The sequence below is a fragment of the Drosophila busckii genome, chromosome 2R (genome assembly GCF_011750605.1).
Source record: "Drosophila busckii strain San Diego stock center, stock number 13000-0081.31 chromosome 2R, ASM1175060v1, whole genome shotgun sequence".
Classification (NCBI taxonomy): Eukaryota; Metazoa; Arthropoda; class Insecta; order Diptera; family Drosophilidae; genus Drosophila; species Drosophila busckii.
The window spans coordinates 21,132,857-21,153,564 of record NC_046605.1 but is presented as its reverse complement, the minus strand read 5'-3'; the positions used below and the strand labels follow the sequence as shown (position 1 = coordinate 21,153,564).

The 20,708-nt window shown below is 34.4% G+C and overlaps 4 protein-coding genes across 9 annotated transcripts; 1 reads left to right on the top strand and 3 right to left on the bottom strand.

The window, feature by feature from the left end:
• Positions 1-966: 966 nt before the first annotated feature.
• Positions 967-6,146, top strand: LOC108597469 (histone-lysine N-methyltransferase 2C; the record flags this gene model as incomplete). The annotated part of the gene is made up of 9 exons (XM_017984042.1): positions 967-1,633; positions 1,697-1,819; positions 1,876-2,045; positions 2,105-2,295; positions 2,369-4,269; positions 4,336-4,480; positions 4,540-4,784; positions 4,849-5,175; positions 5,230-6,146. Coding segments are annotated over 9 exons (4,440 nt in total), but the record flags the coding sequence as incomplete, so codon positions are not given.
• A 42-nt stretch (positions 6,147-6,188) lies between these two features.
• On the bottom strand, positions 6,189-7,431 carry LOC108594947. Its single transcript, XM_017980081.1, has 7 exons — positions 7,428-7,431; positions 7,311-7,371; positions 7,098-7,246; positions 6,976-7,048; positions 6,743-6,918; positions 6,346-6,679; positions 6,189-6,285 (listed from the first exon to the last, which is right to left on the bottom strand). Exons 1-7 carry the CDS (start codon positions 7,429-7,431, stop codon positions 6,189-6,191), a joined length of 894 nt encoding a protein of 297 aa, XP_017835570.1.
• A 651-nt stretch (positions 7,432-8,082) lies between these two features.
• On the bottom strand, positions 8,083-10,138 carry LOC108595003 (nucleosome assembly protein 1-like 1-A). Its single transcript, XM_017980138.2, has 6 exons — positions 10,069-10,138; positions 9,450-9,558; positions 8,902-9,376; positions 8,701-8,841; positions 8,449-8,637; positions 8,083-8,388 (listed from the first exon to the last, which is right to left on the bottom strand). The coding sequence occupies exons 2-6, from the start codon at positions 9,533-9,535 to the stop codon at positions 8,164-8,166; spliced, it is 1,116 nt and encodes a 371-aa protein (XP_017835627.1). The 5' UTR covers positions 9,536-9,558; positions 10,069-10,138; the 3' UTR covers positions 8,083-8,163.
• A 552-nt stretch (positions 10,139-10,690) lies between these two features.
• Positions 10,691-19,617, bottom strand: LOC108597285 (solute carrier family 12 member 6). Of its 6 annotated transcripts, XM_017983752.2 has the most exons (22): positions 19,492-19,616; positions 18,594-18,725; positions 16,767-16,952; positions 16,534-16,667; positions 16,383-16,465; positions 16,224-16,326; positions 16,052-16,157; positions 15,863-15,992; positions 15,685-15,803; positions 15,404-15,622; positions 15,188-15,344; positions 14,870-15,129; positions 14,555-14,807; positions 14,136-14,498; positions 13,893-14,079; positions 13,613-13,828; positions 13,439-13,546; positions 13,128-13,181; positions 11,570-11,662; positions 11,143-11,276; positions 10,940-11,079; positions 10,692-10,876 (listed from the first exon to the last, which is right to left on the bottom strand). In XM_017983752.2, the coding sequence occupies exons 2-22, from the start codon at positions 18,703-18,705 to the stop codon at positions 10,785-10,787; spliced, it is 3,249 nt and encodes a 1,082-aa protein (XP_017839241.1). In that variant the 5' UTR covers positions 18,706-18,725; positions 19,492-19,616; the 3' UTR covers positions 10,692-10,784. The 6 variants fall into 6 exon arrangements, with proteins under 6 accessions (XP_017839246.1, XP_017839241.1, XP_017839244.1 ...); XM_017983755.2 differs by lacking the exon at positions 13,128-13,181; XM_017983753.2 differs by lacking the exons at positions 18,594-18,725; positions 19,492-19,616 and adding an exon at positions 17,157-17,404.
• Between the last annotated feature and the right edge of the window lie 1,091 nt (positions 19,618-20,708).

Genomic DNA, 20,708 nt, shown 5'->3' with positions numbered 1-20,708 from the left:
TTTGCGGTTGCTTTTTAACCGTTCTTGCCCAAATGCTTTAACTTTCTCTTTTAACTTTAACCACCTTTAAATTTCTCTTTATTAAACACAAAACTTATAGAAGATGTGCCAACTGAATTTACTAAAATTTTTTGTTCATATGCTTAGTGATATGACATAAGCAATTTGCACATTACATAGTAAAGTAAAGAGTCCGAATCACAGAAAATATATAAAGACTGGGTAGCATTTGTCTGAATCGAGTTGATTTTGAAATCTGACAGCATATGACAAAGTACTTACACACAACTTTTAATTGAAATTTTTTGCATTACAACCTTTATATGGCTGAACATTGACAAATCTCTGACCCATGTGATGGAAATTTTAAGATCATATCTAAATGGTTTGATCAATTATGTAAAATTACGTAAAAAAGTGTTTGGACGCCAACAAAATTATTGGTACATATACAGGGGTGCAGAACAGGTTCAGCATAAATTTCAGTTCAATTCTATTTCCTGTGACATTGCCAAATCACCATACTATATTTTCTGCAACATATTCAGAGTAGCCGAGTAATTTTTATTATTCGACTCCCCAAAAAAATTGAATGCCTAGCTGATTTATAAATTAGCTATAAAAAATCAATTGATATTGATATGAGTAAATCAAATTTAATAAATTATATAAGAAAAAAAAAAAATTGTGACCTCAAAAAATTTTTATCAAAGTTTTCAGTAATTTAAATTTGGGAAGGTGACATCTAGGGGATGTTCAGACGAATTCAAAAAGACTAGCAAAAATGCTTAAAATATAAAATTATTTGAAATTTTGTGGTAACTATGAAATTTCAGCGCGGAAATACTTTCAAAGGCTCTCAATTTTATTAGTAATTTTTGAGACATCCTTAAATAAATAAATGAAATATATCGAATCATATATCGAAATTAATATTTCCCTTTAATCGATTCATCGTTATTCCGGTTTTTTTTCACCAATCTCCTGTGCCTGCGAAATTGTTGTAAATGTATAAATAAAATTACCGAGACGAGCTTAAGCATCGTGGCAAACATGGAAGAAAAGCAAGTTATTGATGAACTTCCATATTTTCCTGAAAAATATCCGGGAAAAGCATGTTGTCTATGTAATCTTGGAGAGCGCAGCGCCCTGGGTCAGGGAACAATGCTTCAACTAAAAGTGCCTACCAATTTCATCGAACAACATCCAACGTTTCCCACTGTCAGCACGGATAAAGAACTGGAACTGTATCGTAAATTAAGTACTGCCACAAGAAGTAAAACAGGCAATGTCGAGAACACCTATGAATTGAACAGAATCGGCTTTGCGGAAATGCTAAATGCTGCAGTGTTTATTGATGATGGCTTTGTTTATGTGCACCAAATGTGTATAATGTGGTCGCTGCGTAAGGTGCAAGTTACGGATTTAGAAGTAGCACAGTTATTAAGTAATCTTCCTGAGTTTCTGGAGCAAAAATGTAGCTTTTGTGGTCAGCATGGAGCGTCAGTAACGTGTAAGATGAACTGCCGACAAGTGCATCACTGGCCCTGTGCTGCTGCAGCTAGCTGTTTGCTTATTTTGGAGAGTTTTACATTATTTTGTACCGAACATTTAAGCCAGGTTCCATTAATTTGTGCGTAAATAATGTATATGCGTATATGTATGTACGTATAGACTAATGTAAATATTTTCATAGGTACCGACAATAATGTTGAATGCCTTAGCTGCTCTTCATTGGGCGATCTATCAAAAATCGTTATGTGCTGTTCGTGTGGCGATCATTTTCACACCACATGCATAGGACTTGCAAACCTACCCGGTAAATAAAAAGAAACTATTTTTAAGTGCGAATAATGAAGTGTACACCATTTTTAGATACGCGCTCTGGGTGGAATTGCTCTCGCTGCACAAAATGCCAGATTTGCAGGCAATCCGATACAATGGACATCAAATTTGTGAAATGTGAGCAATGCCAAAAGATCTACCACGCCACCTGCCTGCGCCCAATCATATCCTCAGTACCCAAATACGGCTGGAAATGCAATGTAACTTTTAAATATATTTATCGTAAGTCTATGTTTATAATGTACGTATATGTATTTAGCGCTGTCGTGTCTGCACGGACTGTGGCTCACGTACACCGGGCGGAGGAAGCTCATCGCGCTGGCATAGTCACTATACCATCTGTGATTCTTGCTATCAGCAAAGGAACAAAGGTTTTTCCTGTCCGATTTGCCAAAAGGCTTATAGAGCAGCTGCATACAAAGAAATGGTTAAATGCAGCTGGTGTCATAAGTAAGTGAATTCATTTAAGTTCCTTACGTATAAGTATATATTTGTTGTCTGTTTTTGCCTTATATTTGTGTAGGTTTGTTCACAGCACTTGTGACGAGGAAGCTGATTTAACTGCTTATCACCGAAAAAAGGAATATAATCCCGACTATGACTATGTCTGCCCCAATTGCAAATGTAATCCAACAAATGCGACATTTAAAACTGAACCGTTGGAGCGCAGCATTAGCGAAACACAAGCGACAGAACAGTTTAAGGATGTGGACTTAGTTCCATTGGATAACAAGTGTTTGGTGGAAGTGGGTGGAAGTGAAGATCCATTGAAGTTACCTGGTACAAAAAGAAAAGTTTGCATATCCAATATGCGTGGGAAGGGTGGGAAGTTTGTGCTGCAACGTATGGGCGCAATGTCGTCACAGCTGGTCGGAAAGAAGCGCAGCTCACGGGGCAAAGGACGTCAGTTGGTGCTTCAAGGCGGAACTTCGAATGAGCGCTACATAAGTCGCAATTTGGACACTGACTTTTCAAGTGACAAGAAAATGCTACTCTGCTCTGAGCGCGATAAATTCATAATCACGCAGGATGTTTGCGTCATGTGTGGTTCTGTGGGTATAGAAAGCGACTCCGCGCTAATTACCTGCGCTCAATGCGGCCAATGTTATCACACATATTGCGCCAGTGTCAAGCCCTCTCGGAGTATACTGCAAAAAGGCTGGCGTTGCCTCGATTGCACAGTTTGCGAGGGTTGCGGCAAAAAGAATGACGAAGCACGCCTGCTGCTTTGCGATGAATGTGACATATCCTATCATATCTACTGTGTGAATCCACCGCTCGAAACAGTGCCACATGGTAATTGGAAATGCTCTTTTTGCACTATTTGCCAAAAGTGCGGTCACAATCCTAGCGAAAAAGGCGACAACGCGGATCCTGAGTGTCCACCCTGTGCTAGCCAAACAGCTTGCGTTATTTGCAAGAAGTCCTACAGGGAAGGCGAAATGATTATTCAATGTGAGAGTTGCGCCTTTTGGTCACACTTTCTATGCGATTCTCAGAATACGCAACTTAAATTTGAGTATTATGCCAATAATTTTTACAAATGCTTAAAATGCCGTAAGGGCACCAAAATGACGGCTTTACAATTAAACTGCACTGAAGATGTAATTGCCACTACAAAATATTCATCTGACTTAAGCCAAGAGCCAAAGAATGGTAATAGCTTGGCTCTAGGAAACGAGCTACTGGAGAGCTCAGAAGCTATACACTGGATCGATGGAGTTTGCCTTAGCGAAAGCGGATTAAATATGATAAAGTCACTGTCAACGGAAATAAAACGCAAGCGTAAGATGCGCCAAACTTTGATCCATGCCAATAAGGATGGACAAATGGATGCTAACTTGGCCGATGAATCGCCAGGTGAAGTCTTTAAGGATGGCATGATATGGGAAAAGACAGACACAAGCTTACCGGAGGGTTTTTCGATTTCCACAAATGATGATGGTGTGCACATTTTGCGCAAAAAGCGTCAACGTAACTTACAAAAATTGGGCATTGGTGGTTTCTCCGTGCGGAACCGAGCGCTCAAAAAGGATAATGACGAGACTGTTGATCAGTTGAATGCCATGTTGACCGTAGACAAAAAAAAGAAAATGATGCGCAAAAAACAAAAGAATAGATTAATTGAAGCATATCCCGCCTACTTGCAAGAGGCTTTTTTTGGCAAACCACTATTAGAGTCAGGCGATGTGGCGGTGTACGAATCTGAATCTTCTGATGAAATCGACACATCTATGAAGGCATTCTTTACGCAAGCAAATGGTACAAAACATGTTGAGGAGCACACTCGAAGTCCATTCAAGTCGATGAAGAAGACCAAAGCTGAGAAGCCCATGCCAGAGACTATGAATGTTTTTGTGGAGCAATCTGTAGCAATGAGACAGAAAAACAATCCCGTTTTTGCAGGGGATGATACTATGTTTGGTGAGTCCCACAAGCAATAAAATCATTTTGTGTTTTATCTATGAAATCCAAAAACAATGTTTTTAGACGCGTCCGTAACCGAAATTGCCAACAATACATCAACACAAGTTCAAACTATGGACTCACTTGTTCCTCAGGGTATACCAGAAATTGACCTGGCAGCTAGTACTGTCAATTTTATTCCGCAAAAAGATATAAAGCCCAATGTGTGGTAAGATCAAGTTCAAACTTAATAAACTTGCAACTATTTAATGTTAATGCTATTTACAGTGAGCAGTCCACTACAGCGTTAGTGGATAATTATAGTGTTTCACCGCAGTTGAAGCCAGAGCAAAAGTTGCATACGCAATTACCTATGAGAGGAATGCCACCACAATTTTATCAACAAACAAAAGTGCCAAACATGACTACACAATTGCCACAACAAATTGAAGAGATTAAACCAGCTGAGCCTGTACTGGAGGGCATAACTGCTGGTCCTCAAAAGACGGCTGAGAAAATGCGCAAGGATGAGGGTAAATTATAATCTAAGTGCACTGACCAAATGTGGGCTTCAATAACAGTACTGTTATCTTTCAGAGCTTGGTCTAATGGCTACCATATCGGCTGTGCTTTATGCCAACACTGAACATGCCAATTTAAAGGAGCTCTATCCTAATTGGAACGATCGCTGCAAGCAGATTCTGAAAAAGTGGCGGTCATTGTGCAATGAAAAAAAGGCGCCGTTCTTGCAAAAGGCCAAGGATAATAGATCTGCGTTGCGACAAAGGCGTGAACAGTGCAAGATAAGTCAGCCGACAAAGTTAAACCAGCTTCCAGTAAAGCAAGATGATTCTTCAGTGCGTGCTTGGAAGCATCATCCGTGTAATCCAAAGGAAGAACAAACGCAATTGTTTGGGAATTACAGTAAGAGTCAAAATATTTTACTAACGTTATTACTCAATTGATTACTTTTGATAGATGGCATCGCATATGACAACTGCTATATGGGAACGAATATTCAGAATATAAATTCGCTCCATGCAGCAGCGGGAGCAGCGGCACCAATGCTCACTGAGAGTATTGCTGTCAAATCTGCAGTGCAGCGAACTACTGGCCAAAATTCCACGACAGTTTCTTCAGCTGTATCATTGAAAATGTCTTCTTCGTTGGAGCAACGTTTGGAAAGCAGTGCAACGTATGGCAGTGAAACAGTTGGAGATAAGAAATTAAGAAATCTACTGCAGAAAAGTAATGACCACGTGTTTATGGGCTCAGGCTCTGAGTATTTTTTGCAAAATGATGTCTTAAGACTAGGTATGATGCAGAGCTCGCAAAATAATCCCATGTTGAGCATGAGTGGTAATCCACAGCATACGGAGGTGCGAGGAATTGATAATGATAAACATCAGATAGACATAAAGATGACAGAGTCACAAGAGGCAATTTCATCTACAGCAGTTGAGCTAGAAAATGTGGGCTTCGGTGATATATTGGGCGGTTTTGGTGAGGGAGATGATGATGATTTACTGAAATCCCTAACATCCGAGATAGGTGACGATTTTAATATTCTTGAGTATGCTGATCCAGAACTTGATGTTAACGTACTTAACACATTGGATTTTGAGGACAATGAAAAGAGCTCAGCGTAAACATAAGACATAGTTTTTTGGTTGCTACGTATACAGTTTACTGTATATATAGTGTAAAGCTAATTATAAGCTATAGTATATGTTATTTTATAAGCAAATTCCTCCATAAGCTTCTAATATTTAAATAGCTGTGCCCTTATACTCCAAGTCGTATATAATTTCATTGTTGTGATATTAAACTTCAATGGACGTTTTTGATAAAAAAAAAGTCTAAGTATACATGTATTTTTATAAACCAATAAAATGTTGTGTATGAAGTGAAGAATTAATTACGTGTAATTTTATTAACTATAAATTATTTGCATATATTTTATTTAGTTCTCTTTTTGATAAGTTGTATGGATAGTGTAAGCTTGTCGGTACATAGATTCTACCAATCACTTGCCTGAAAATAATATATATTTTTAAAATCTTAAGCTCAATGTGTAATATTTTTGTCACATACGTGTTAAAATTTTCCTCATAACCCACTGTGTAGTCATTGGGAACATTAGATTCTGTTTTAAACGGTATACATTCCGCTGGAGGAGTTTTTAGCGCATAAAAAGGATAATCAAACGAATTAATATAAATGTCAACGCATAAGCCATGACTGCCCAGATGTTGCTGGCTTGCCACAGATGGCTGACTAAGTCCACAGCTGCCCAACATAATGTTTCTATGACAGGAATATATGAGCGTCCCTTTGTCGCGGCTGGAGTGAAAGCACTGCACATGCTTGCCCGCCGTAGAGTGATCAACGGTTATAGGATCGAAGCCTGGTCCAGCCATATCGCAAGCTTAAAAAAGTATTAAAATTAGGGAACTTGGATATAATGTAAAAAGCTCAATGTTAGCCTCACTGTCTATTGTTTGTATAATAAAATGGGGTTGTAGCGAGCGGCCTACTGCAGATGCCAGTTGTCCACCGAAACTGAAGCCAAATAAATAGCCTTGACTAGGATCAAAGCCATTTTTAAATAAAGATTTTATAATTGAAACTATAGATTCAGTAATACCCTTAAACTTTGAGTATAAACTAAAAAATTTTAAAATTATGTATGCATTTAAGTTGAATTATTCTGGGTTCACGAACCGCATATAAGAAGAACTTGCTATAATGCTGTAATCAATGCAAATAACGCAGCCTCCACGATAAAAGCTTAGACCTATAAATAAAAAATGTGTATAAGCATTTACATTATGTTGATCACTTACGTTCAATTAATGCTAATGCCCAGTCGTCCGAGCAGCTTTGAATCCATCCATGAAGTATAATAGCAAATTTATCTGTGGGATTACAGTCCGAACCGCGCAAAGCATTTTCTAGTAACGGCACTGATGTTTCCATAGTTTTTGTATTATTTCTGAATATATGTATGCACATAAATATACGAATTACGGAAAGGTTATGAACATTTTAATTCTTACTTAAAGAATTGTAAAACCATAGTTTTTTGCACATCCGTCTTCAAGGCCCGCTGTTGGAAAACTTAAGAATTCAATTTGTGCAATTGCATGTGCCAATATTTTGAATTGAATACCCACCCATAGACTGATTTTTCTTAATAGAAATGAGTTGTTTATTATGAAATTCTGGTATTAAATTCCGTCTGCATTGTACAGTTGTAATAATGAATAGGGAAATGAAAGCGTTGTAATAAATTCCAGTCTTATTTTTAAAGTATTTCATTACAAATAAATATTTATTTTAAGACCGTGTTAAGCAAAAATCATTAAATAGAAATTTATATAATATGCAGTACAAATTATATATAACTTTTCACGAGAAAACTTAAGCACAATAAAAAAGTATTGCAGAGAAATTAATTTCTACATCTTTCACAGCAATTTTTGAAAGAACGAAATGTAACCTTCATAGTAGACATCTCTTATTTATATACATTTATTGTAATTTGCCTAAAAACCCTTTCAGTTCCGCTTTTGACTATCATAATGTCCTCTAAGTAAAAGTTTTTAAAAAATTTGATTTCAGTCTAATGCGCAGGCGTCTCTCAAATCTATAAGGATCACTGAAACCAGATCTTTTTGCTGATTTATTAACAATTTACCATTAGGGTGTGTACCCTACCCTGTACATTCTTGTGAATGTAATGGCATCACCATAAAAAAATTATATATCATACTAAAGGTGGAACAATAACACAATTTTCTTGAGATTTTAATTCATCAAAAATATATATTTCAATTCGATTCCCGATGAAATATTTTCTATTTGCATACAAATGCATTTATGTGATTAAATTGTTGACACAGACACAATTTATTGATTAGGACAGTCGTTTGGAGACTGTTTTTTGCTGCCAATTGCGGGTTTGCTTGGACCCTCGTTTTCATCATCATCGTACTCATCATCATCCTCGTTTTCGAACTCTTCCTCATCATCGTCGTCTTCGTCATCGACAATATCGCCAGTGAAGTAAAGCACTGCTTTTGGAATAATTCTCGCACGTAAGAAGTGGCCGATTTCAAAATCAGTTGCTAAAATCTATTAAATATTTTCAAATGTGTAATACTTCTAAAATTATCCTATTTCACAGATACATACACCCTGCGATTCATCATCAATCTCTTCCTTATCGTTTGGAACTTCGGGTGGGTTGAAGAAATTAAAGAAAGAATCCGTAGGAACTTGCTTGACAATGGTACGCACAGCGCCACGTTCCTTGTGCTTCTGCTTCTTTCTGATAGTCTTTACGGTCAAGTTCATTTTCTTTTCCCAGTTAATAACGCAACCCTAGTACAATAAAAAACAATTTTATATAGATCCCCAATAAAATTACTATGTAGAAAAATTTACCTTGCATTTAAATATTTCTGGACCTTCGAATGCAAATGGATCTTCTTCGTCAACACTAGCTTTAAGGAAGTACTGCTTGGTAAGCACAGAGTTGGTGAAAAATTCATTCTTATCAAAATAGAACTCCAAGGTATATGAATGCTATTAATAATATTTGAAATTAAAAAAAAATTATTTTCAAGGGCTTATAGGTCTACATACTTCATCATCATATTTAATAGTTATGTCGTTCAATTTGCGCATCGCTGGCTCATCATGGGGCTGGACCATCTCGGACAAAATCGAAGTGTTGCGAAAAACTGTAAGCCAAAAGCCCGGAACACCTTTGGCATCCTGAGACATGCTTTTTACATGTTTGAGCGATTCGCGAAAGCCGGCGATTGTTTCGCCATCCGGAGGTAGTATATTACTCTCGGGTTCTTTCCAGTTGGGCTTCTCATCTGCAGGATCGACGGCGCCCGTTACAATTTCCTTACGCTTATCAAACATCGGCTGATATAATAGCTGATATTGTTTCTCCAACTTGTAAACCTCTTCGAAAAATTTCGCTTCAAGTTTTAAATGCTCCAGTTGTAAATTTTTCAGAGTGGTAATCCTATTTTGAACAGGTTTCGGCAAGGTTTTTACCATTTCTTGCAAATACTGACGACGCAGCACAGAGTTCATATACGCTGGCCTATTAAGACATGCAATAATTATAGTTACAATGCACAAAATAATAGTTAATATATTATAAAATATTGCCTTACATTGATTGGCAATCAGAGTTAGACTTGTCATCATCCATCTCAGTGCACGACTCTGCATCAACATTTCCTTCTGGCGGTGCGTCCATTTCAAATAAATGTACGTATAACTCTGAAATTTTCACTTATGTACTGCTTGGAACTTCCTAACACACCCTTTCTTACATGTTATTACGTTTAATAATGAAATGCATACACCGGTTAAACTATTATAGATACATTTGTATACAATGTACATATTCAATTGCTGGAAATTTAATTACAAAGAAACTCTTTCATATTTACATTAGGATCAGGATTTCATGCGAATAAACAAACAACGCAATTTATTATTTGTATAATGTATACACATGTACAGACACACATACGACATATGTATTTATGTATAAACCGTGTATGTACATATGTATGTATACGCATGTATGCATTTGTACATTCCTTTACATTGAACACGTGCTCTTAAAAGACGCACAAATTTTTTTATTAAATTCATTTGAATACAAAATCTTCAAGCATTTTTTTTTATTCTATACCACTTGATTTCACCGAAATTAATTTGTATCTAAGCATACGCCTCTTATTTGTTAATTAATATTATACATTTTTTAGTTTGTCAACTTACCGACAACCGTTTAACGAAAAGCACACCGCAACGATGCCGATGAAAAAAGAACGAGGTTGCTATATTCACAGGGTTGATAGTGCGAAATGAAAGCTTGGCGATAAATATACAGCACTTTTATCGGACGTCAAAATAGCAACCTTACGTATTGTTCGGTTCTTGGACCCAATATCATCGGTCGCTTTAACTGAAATTGCCATATTTACTGATATTATTTATAGAGCGATCTAATTTACATCGCTCTCGTGTGAACTCACAAAACTTTTGAGCGTCTATCAAAAGCTCGAGCCATAAGCATAGACAAGAGTATATGTATATGGTATTTTTTAATGCTTTATAGCAAAAAAAAAAAGTGCAAATTCAAACTTTGTGCATACATTTACGTAGTTTGACCTTGTATCTGTGAGCACAAAAAACTATTATATGTTGGTGTAAAGGTGGCTTCACTCTGAATAGTGCAACTGGCAAAACGTCACTTTTGAGCGATTCTATGATAATGACAGCGTTGCAAAAAAAGCACCCAGTCATTGAAAATAAAAATAAATTAAACAAAATCATAATTATTGTTACAATTTTTGATATTTTATTTACGTAAAAATAAAATATTTGGACATATGATTTAATATAACAAATTAATAATAGTCTTCATTTAAAAATTTGATTGATTCTTAAACTTGTCTAATGTTGCGAACTCTTAAAACGAGCGATTAATGCTCTTAAGAGTAAATTGTTATAACTTCACGACCTCCTCCACGAACCATTAATACTTTTTCAAGGCCCTCTGTTAAAACTTCCAGGAATTCCATATCTAAGTGTGTGTAATATACTCATAAGCAAAAATAATTAATGTTACAATGTTACTGTTACTTACAATTGCTTTCACGCTCTGCTCTCACTTCTTTAGGAGGACCTGGTAAATTCATTATTACCAATTGGGCATCTTGTGACTTCTCTACTATAACTTCATTTAATTTTATTGCCGTGTGCATGCGACGAACATTAAATTCATCCCTATTTACAAATGATAATGAAAGGTTAGTAAATACTTTGAATTGCACCAATTTGTTAGCTTACGGTTTAACATTGGTTTTTAAGTTTCCGTCAGCTTTTTCAGTTGACTCGTCCTTGTTAGATGTGATCTCAGGCGCTTCAATGCTTTCTGCACCGTCCGAATCAATCGAATTACGCTTTTCCTCATTGTGTGAGTCCTGCTTAATAAACATTGGTTATCGGGTTTTGAAAGTTGTAATGTTTTAGATTCATATTAGTGTGGGATGGAAACCGAAAACAACCATTTAAATAAACTTTTAATAATATAAAATATTTAATTGTAGTGAGCGAAAATAAAAAAATCCTTATGATGAATGTATTCGATTCAATTGTCCAAGCTATCTTACTATACTATATAAGTTGTCTTAAGATTTACTACTAATATTATTTCTTAGATTTACGAGCTTATTATTTATAAATTGTAAGAATACAATGGAAAGAAAATACATACGTGATTTTCTGTTTCTTCGATGGTTGGATCTGCAAATCGAACTTTCGACGCGGTTTTTATGGCATCGTAATGATGATCTACAATTGTTTGAACCTGAAAAAGTATTTACAGACTCATACAATTGTATGTATAATTTAAAAAGTATTATATCTACATATATGCATGTATGTTGTTAAACCTTGCTGTGCTCTGGCCTTGGTACCTCATATGATCATGACATACATACATATGTAGGTTTAAGAGTCGTTTTATTTAAAAGAATATAGGCAAACTATTAGATAAATTAATACACCTATGAAAATATATGACATGACAACTTTTGTGGTAACATGGCAGCGACACATTCGATATACATATTTTATTATATTATATTAGAATTACAACATACATATATATGTACATAACTCACTTCAGTCGGATTGATTAAATTAGTTAATTAATTTTAAGATAACATTCATGCTTATGTATGATGATTGACTTCTGCGAATCGAGCTTAAGCATGAATTTACCCAATAATATTGTAAACAGAAATATGAAATAAACATAGAGCGTGCAAACACCAAGAACAGAAATCTTAGCTTATAAGTTTAATAACTTTAAAGTTTTATTTGTGAATATTTGTTTTCTATAATTTTTATGCATGATTTAATATTCTGTATCTAAATATGAGGGCGCAGGTTTAATTTTTCTGAATATCTAAAGCTAATGCGTTTATGTTTATAGTGTTTAAACCGTTAATACTTATTTTCTGATGTGCTGTTTTACATATTCACAAGAGCCTTAGAAATTCATCATATTGAGTATATAATATAACATATGTATATACATATAACCATATATTACGCACACATATAAAACATTCAATTATGCAGGTTTATATAAATGTATATGTATAAATATCGAACCCTATATGCGACAATAACGTATGCGCAATTTTCCGAAATTTGTTTTTGTATGCAAATGTGTTCATAAACACCAACCTCATCTGTACCCAACATATTAAATTTTAATTGTTTATATTTACGGAAACTACTAATATTAAAGATTTATGAAAAAAGTATTCCAAGACATTTCATCAGGTCTGAGAAATCAAACAAGTCAAGACACTTTAAACGAAAACGACGAAGATGATATTACTTTAATTTCTTTTGTAAGCTGACAAACAAAATTAAAAAATACATATTCAAAAAACCAGCATTGTAAAAAAATAAATATAAGCGACTTTTTTTTAACTTAGTTGCTGCGAAAATAACGTAAGCTCCATGTTAAAGTAAATTTCGCAAATGAAATCTTTACACGGACCTCTTTTTCAATATCAAGTAAATCCACTTAACAAAATCTAAAATAATTAAAAGAAAACACTCTCCTGTAAATTGATTTTTCGCGCTTACGTTATTGTCGCAAGTATGGGTCGACATGTACATATGTATATAAGTTTTTTAAATACTTATGTTTAATCTACATCTACAAGCACATTCTATTTGCAATATAAATATTAATATGATAAAGTATTTTTATTTTAAGCTCTGAACTCTGATACATATTTCGTAATCTTTACCAAAGATAACTTATTATCACTGGAAGCTTCCTTAAAGTCCACTATAGTTTGGCCCTTTGATTAAATATATAAAAGGGAAATTTTATATTGATCTCATAGTTAAAACTTTTTTAAGGCAAATCGTATGAAAGGACGTGAAAAAATCAACCCGAATAAAAAAATTATATTTAAAGTGCGGAACTGAAACTCAAAACTATTCAGAGATGATATTGTATATGTTGCAATTACGTTTATGTATATATTAGTTGAACTGATACATTTCGAAGGGACAAATATGAACATGTCAGCATCAAACTGTGACCACTACTTACCACTTTGAAATTTTCCTTTTTATTTAAACCTAATGCTCGTAGCATTTGATTGCGTTGTTCCATCATCAGAGTTCTCTCATATGTATAGGCAGAAATGTCGCTGTTATTCTAAGACAAAAAAATTATATACATACATATAAGACAATTTAGCAATATGAATATTTTAACAACTACCATTTCAACAACTTCAACATCTGCTTCAATGCGCAAATGGTAAAGGAATGTCTTTAAATCTTTCTTCATTTGAATTGAATTGTCTTCGATTTGAGCAACAGTGAAAATACGCAATTTACAATTACGCCAAGTTCTATGTTGTTTTAGCAAAAATGGCAGTAGCATTAGCAATCCGCCATCGTGAACAATCCACCAAATATCTATGTTTCCACCAATCTATGAATCAAGAGAAACATTTTAAGTAAAACTCAAGTCAATAGTACAAGCTACTTGAGCTTACCTTGTGGTTCGATTCTGGATAGAAATTTATTCCTTTTGGAACTATTAACGCCATGTGGCAAGCTGTAACCGTACGTACTGTTTGAATAAATGTCTTCCAGCTATTACGGCCTTCCTGTCTCCAACTGTAGGGCCAACCAATTATAACGGTATTTGGTTTCATTCCGCCCAAGCCGATGGTTTGTATACTAGGGGAAAAAAATCAATAAAGCTAGTGTGATTTCAGTATAAATAATAAGCTTACACTGAGCTTAGACCCTCGCCAATTTCCTGGGCCACCAAAACATCACAAAATCCTTTAACCTTCTCATCTGTCATATATTTCCGTAAAGTGATTTTTGCATCAACCGCCTTATTGGCGATTTTCGTATGATCACCTTTTATCACAGACACACAAATGGTGAGACCCTTGCCAGCTTTCAGCTGAGTGGCAAAGGAGAATATCTTTCTGTATTTCGGAATTAGGTTGTCGTTCAATTTGGAAAGGACCAAAATTTGCGGACGCCAATTTTTAGTGTGCGGTGGGCCTTCTTCAAGACGTTGAAGTGAATATCTTGCTGCAGTCAAAGCCATACCACGGATACCATCACCCCATTCCTTCTCGGCCCTGTATGTAAACAATACATTGACAGTCAAAAAATTGCATATGTTTATAGAGCTTACCCTCGATATTCAATGTATTTATAAATAATAACAGCCATACCCATGGCAATCAGCGCAAAGTACCAAGATGTCATAATCATAACTGATATACATAATGTGAGTCCAATCAAGGATAAGCTCCAATGATAGAACTTGAAGCGTGGCCTCCAGTTGGGCGTTCTCAGCAAGGTTTGCACGGCACACGCCAAATTAACAAAGCCGTAACACATCAGGAAAAACATTGATAGCAATGGAGCAAGCAGGTCAACGTTACCTATGAAAAACATAGTAATAAATTACTGCTTAATTAGTTAGCTACCCAAGAAATTAACACACCCAATAAGATTCCACATTGACATATAAGAATTGTTAAAAACAGCGCCCTAACTGGTTCGCCACGACTCGACGACTTTGCGAATGGTGCCAAGAATGGTATAATTTCATCTTTTGCTATTGCCTGTAGCAGGCGAGGTGCACCCGTTAAACTTTGCAAGCCAGCTCCTAGAGTTGATAGAAAAGAGCCCACCAATATGACCCACTGATTGGGCCAAGCAATGTTAGCCACAACTAGCTTGCCACCAATTGACTGTCCAAATCTAAGTAGCAGCAAATTAATTTACAATCTTAGGTTAGTATATTCTACAATATTCTTACTTATCTCTCAAAAGTAGATTATCAACTGTGCCCGCGAAGAAAAGCACACTTGTTAAGTAAACGGTGCTGGTTGTTAAAATAGCGCAGATTGTGCCAATTGGTATGCTCTTTTGAGCATCTGCTAAATCTCCTGAACGATTAGATCCAGCCATAATGCCTAATAGAATATATGAAAATCTCAACATTTGTTTTTAATATTAGCTTGTTAACTGTTACCTGTTACCGATGGGAAGAAGATACCTATGAGTAGTGTAAAGGAGGTTGTTATATCCGCCATTATTTGATTGTATGATTCCCCTCCAACATTCTCAATATCCACCGAATTCCGTCCGTATGAAATAAACTGTCCCTTTTCCAAAAATGATGGCATTATATTATCGTAAAAGACGCCACTTGCCAGGCCTTTAATACCCTTTACGTGTGTCAGATTATTATCTGTATAAAAGAGAATTGTTCAATATATAATTATAATTCTTATAAATATATATAATATTTACTTTGAAAGTAGTCGTCGCATTTATGATTTGGACAATATAGATCAAGCACCATTGGGTCTTCCTTTGTACAGTTTGCAATGGGAATGTCCTTCAAGAGTCTCTTTCCAAGTACGCACATGCTAAAATGAAAATACTAAGTTCAGTTGCAAAATTTCAGAGTATTCTAGTTGGAACTCACTATAGCTTGTCATTTCCATTAATATTGTCGAAAATTCCAACATACACAGCAATAATGGAGAATATTACACAAGCTAATGCGACAGTCGCAAATTTGTTGACAAACTTAACACCCAGAAAGACGATGAGACCTATAAAATATGTCAGGTTTTAAATGGGTATTATCAAAAAACTTAAAAGCTTTACACACCCATCACACAGAGTAACATTGTACCATAAACCCTAAAGTTATTGTACATAGCGTCTACGTCTTTGGTGAAATCCCCAAATATTGACAGCCACGGAGCCATATATGTCTACAAATAGTAATAGTAAATACTTTATAGTAACTATTTAATAAAATTTTAAACGATTTATCTTACCAACACAATCTCAACCGCGCCGACTATATACATTGCAGCTGCCAAAGTAGTTCCCGTGTAAAACAACATTCCAACTGCCCCACCAAATTCCGGACCTAGAGATCTATACAAAAATTTAATTATGCTGTACTAAGTGTAATTACACTTCTGTTTATATACCGTGATATCATGAAATAGCTTCCTCCTGCCGGCACAACACCATTTGTAGCAATGGCTGACATAGATATCGCAGTTAGCATTGTCTTGAGTGATAAAAATCTTCTTATTCCCAAGAGTTGAAGTTTAATTTAATATAGAGTTAAGGTCTTACCACACAACAGCATGTCAGCACAATCAAGAATCCACAAACAGCTCCAGCGGTACCCACGACCCATGTTAATCGAATAAATAATATTACACCAAAAATGTTCTGAATGCAAGGCAAAAATACTCCAATTAGTGTTCCTGAAAATTAAATTTAATTATATTAACTGCTATAATATTTATGCTTAAAGTTATTTTTTATATTTATTATATTTTAGAATACGACTCAATATAACTTACCCATTCGAGCCGATGGCGGCTTTGCGTCAGGATCAGTTGCCGCTGGTATCGTATTTTCATAATTGGCAATCGAAGAAATAAATGTTGAAATATGAGGTCTCGTCTCCAAATCATCATCGTACAAATACAAATTGGGGTCGATAGTGGATTTCTGATTTTCTTCTGCATTGTGAACATCACGTATGTCTACAAATAAATTAATTTAAATTGGTTTGCAAAATTATTGACTCAAATAACACTTATTATGTATTGTTTCTTACGTAATTATTTTTAATTACCTTCCGAAATAATTATTTTTAGTTTTGAAGCAACTAAGTATTACATACTTTATAGTTTCGCTTCAATACTATAACCAAAAATTAATGGATACTTATACAGACTTTAGCATACCTGAAGGCTTTGAATCGACGGCTGTACCATTCTGTTCAGAAGGTATAATATCCATTTCATCGCCATCATCTTTTTCGCTATTACATTGCATGTTACCGTTTTTATTTTATCTAACTTTTGTTAGATTACACTTGAACACTTAAAATAAGCTAACACCTTAAGTCATCATTCAAACAGTGCGAATAAATGTGCATTAAACATTTATTACATAATGAGCAATCATTTTTTCTTATTTAATGTGGTACGTGGGGTTCTTTGATTAGTCTTTTCACAGCAAATGGAAGATATGTTAAATAAGTATAACTGTGAAACAAGTATTATAATATAAATGCCTTTTACACTTTTAAGTCTTTATTTTGTGAGCTTATAATAATTAAAGTAGTTTTTGATTATCTCTTTCACATTGCACAATTGCAAATAGAACAAAAAAATTTAGTTTGCAGCCTTTATGTGTATGTAATAGAAAGATTTAGGTCAAGGATTTTGAGCTTGGCAGACTGATGTGGAGGCTTGTGAAAAAAAAACACAATGTTTAATTTACCATGTACAGAAAGGAAAATAAGCGAACGTTTAAAATGAACACTGATTTTGCACAAATATGCTAATTCAACGCACTTTTATGTATTTAGCTTATTGTTTAAAGAATGCTGCGAAAAACTTAACAATTACTAATTTGCGCTTTATTAAAGTTTGACTTTTATATAACTGCTTGGATAACTTTATCGTTCTTAGTTTGCTGTTGTGTCAATCTGAATTAAATGAATTAAGCGAAAACGCTAAAAATTGTGCTACTTTTATTTGAATCAATAGAAAAACTTAAGAAAACTGCTTGCAAGCTACCGAACAAAAATTATGTTGCCCAGGACTCTGAGCATTAAAGTTAAGATGAAAATGAAAGCTTTTTCTACACACAAATTCACCCTGTAGCAGCAAGATAACGAGATTCAACGAGAGTAAGAGAGGGAACGAGAGCCACGCACATAGAGAGGAAACTTTCGGTATACACGTACATATGTATGTATGTGTACCTCATCCAGCATCAGTTTGGTGCGGAGCCACTCTCAGAGCTTTTCACGTCAAAGCTTTCGTATGCAGCTTACGCAAAATGTGTCAGCGGGACATCCGGGATATGCATACATTCTTACGCGCCCAAATACATATGTATACTACAGCTATCTGAGCTACAATTCAATCGTATGATGGCATGTGCATGTATGTATATGTATATAATGGTGCCACAAATACCTCCATACTAGCTAAAGTGCTCTAATGCTAAAGTGAATGCGCAGATACATACAGATGTAGCGAAAAATGTAAGTAGCCATAATCTTTTGAAACAGATTACACAGCACAAAACATTTTACCTCTTAAATAATTTATTACTAAATATTGATTTGAAATAATTTTAACAATATAATATTTTATATACAATACTACCTTGTACTTCCTCTAGAGTATCTCCCAAAAGTTTTCCACTTGCAGACTCATCTTGCAGATAATCCAACACAGTGTCTTCATCAGTTTTTGTTACTTGAAATCTGTCAGGCATTTTTAGTTAACTGTTATTCTCTGGAAAAAATGTTAGATTAATATTAAAACGAATAAAAAGATTAAAGCTGTACATTTAATATTCATTAAACATGCAATGAATCATATTGGGCATCAAATATGCATATTTGTATTTCAGTATGCTTCTGATCGCAGATAGGTAGTACATATGATGGAAATTCTAACTTATAATTTAATGTGTAAAAATTTTGAACCTTAATCGTGAAATAATCTACATACATATATGTATGTATACATATGTATCTACATACAAATGTATATGTGTAGGTGATCTGAACTTATGTGCGCTGAGCCAAACAAAAGAAACAACGACTGGAGTGACTGAATTTCGGTCGAGTATAGGTAGATGTGTCCTTACAAATCAGAATTTGTAATTATGAATTATTATTATTACTTCTTATATATAGTTATATGAGGATAAACGAACTAAATTAAAGTTCTTAAAAAATAAATTATTTGTATGTATTTATATAACATATTTTTTTAAAAAGGTACCTTATAAATAAGTTCTTTCGTATTGATGTAAGCACACAAACATACATACATATGTATGTCTGTATTTCTAAATATTCAAGCATATGATAGTCGTTCAATGACTTAATAAACACTCTTACTTAAGCACTCACATACATACATATGTACAAATGTATGTATGTATATGCATGTACATATGTTTTTGATATTCACAATGCTTATATAAAATTTGTATGTATTTATGAATATGTACACATGTTCATATAAACCAAACTAAAATGTACATACTTACATATGTATACTTTTGCATCTATATAAACTAAGCGTATTGACATTCATTCATTTGTATGGATGTTTGCAAATTGCATATACATTGAAAGGGTGCCCCTTATTTTCCAGGTCAGCAATATCCGGAAAATACAGTTAATTTCCTCGAATGAATTATACTTTGGTCAAATTGCTTATTCCTAGTATTAAGTGAACTTTTCAATTGTACGATTAAAATTAAACTATCATTTGGATGGCGCATGAGTAACAGAAAATGATTTTCTACTGTATATAATTTGGAGTCGCGAGTTGGGGGAAATACTTTTCTATTCAAGAAAATTGTAACTGAAAACAAATTTTGGAATTTTGAGCATTTAGCACCTAATGGCTGCGAGCTGAGGATACCGATTATATTTTAGAAAAATAACGCGGCATTTTATTTATGTATGTACATATGTACATACATATGTATTTATGTATGTGTATATGTATGTGCAAACATACATGATCTGATTGCGATTGTTATCAATGGTTTTGTGTACAAATATGCATAAGGTGGTTTGTTTGTGTGGGTATGTACATATTTATGTGTTCATTTATAATTGTGATTTTACACTCATATGATTTTATTAAGGTATCGTTTGATAAAAAGATAATTAATTTCAATGTATAAATAAAAAAACCTAATGTAAGTATGTATATAAATATTGTATTGAGGTGTGATTTAATATATAATATGTAGGAATAAAGTTAATTTTATTTGATTGCCAATTTTGCGATTTAAATTATCCATTCAACTTTTAGACACAATTCGAGAACATACTAAGTAAAAAAACACGATCTACGACGAGAATTAGAGTATTAAAATACCATGTCCCCTTGCTCTCACATAGACCTCTGTGATATGTTTTTGCTGATCTGATGTGAGAGGAGGTCTCCCCAACCCGTTTTACTATACAGGGTGTGCCACCATCTTCTGCCAAAACGAATACTCGAGATAGCTGAGATTGCCTTGGTTCCTATTTTTGGGTTCTATGAGTTTAAAAAATATGCGCTCGTGTCTCAGAATATCATGGGACACCCTGTATATATTATCGCGTCAGATACACCTCCCTGTATTTTTGAAAACTTCATAATTTTTTTTTTAAATTGTTTCGTTTTTTACATTAGTTTTAGTACATTATTGAATATTTGGACAGAAAAAAGTGATAATGTAAGTATATTTATTATTTGAATTCCAGA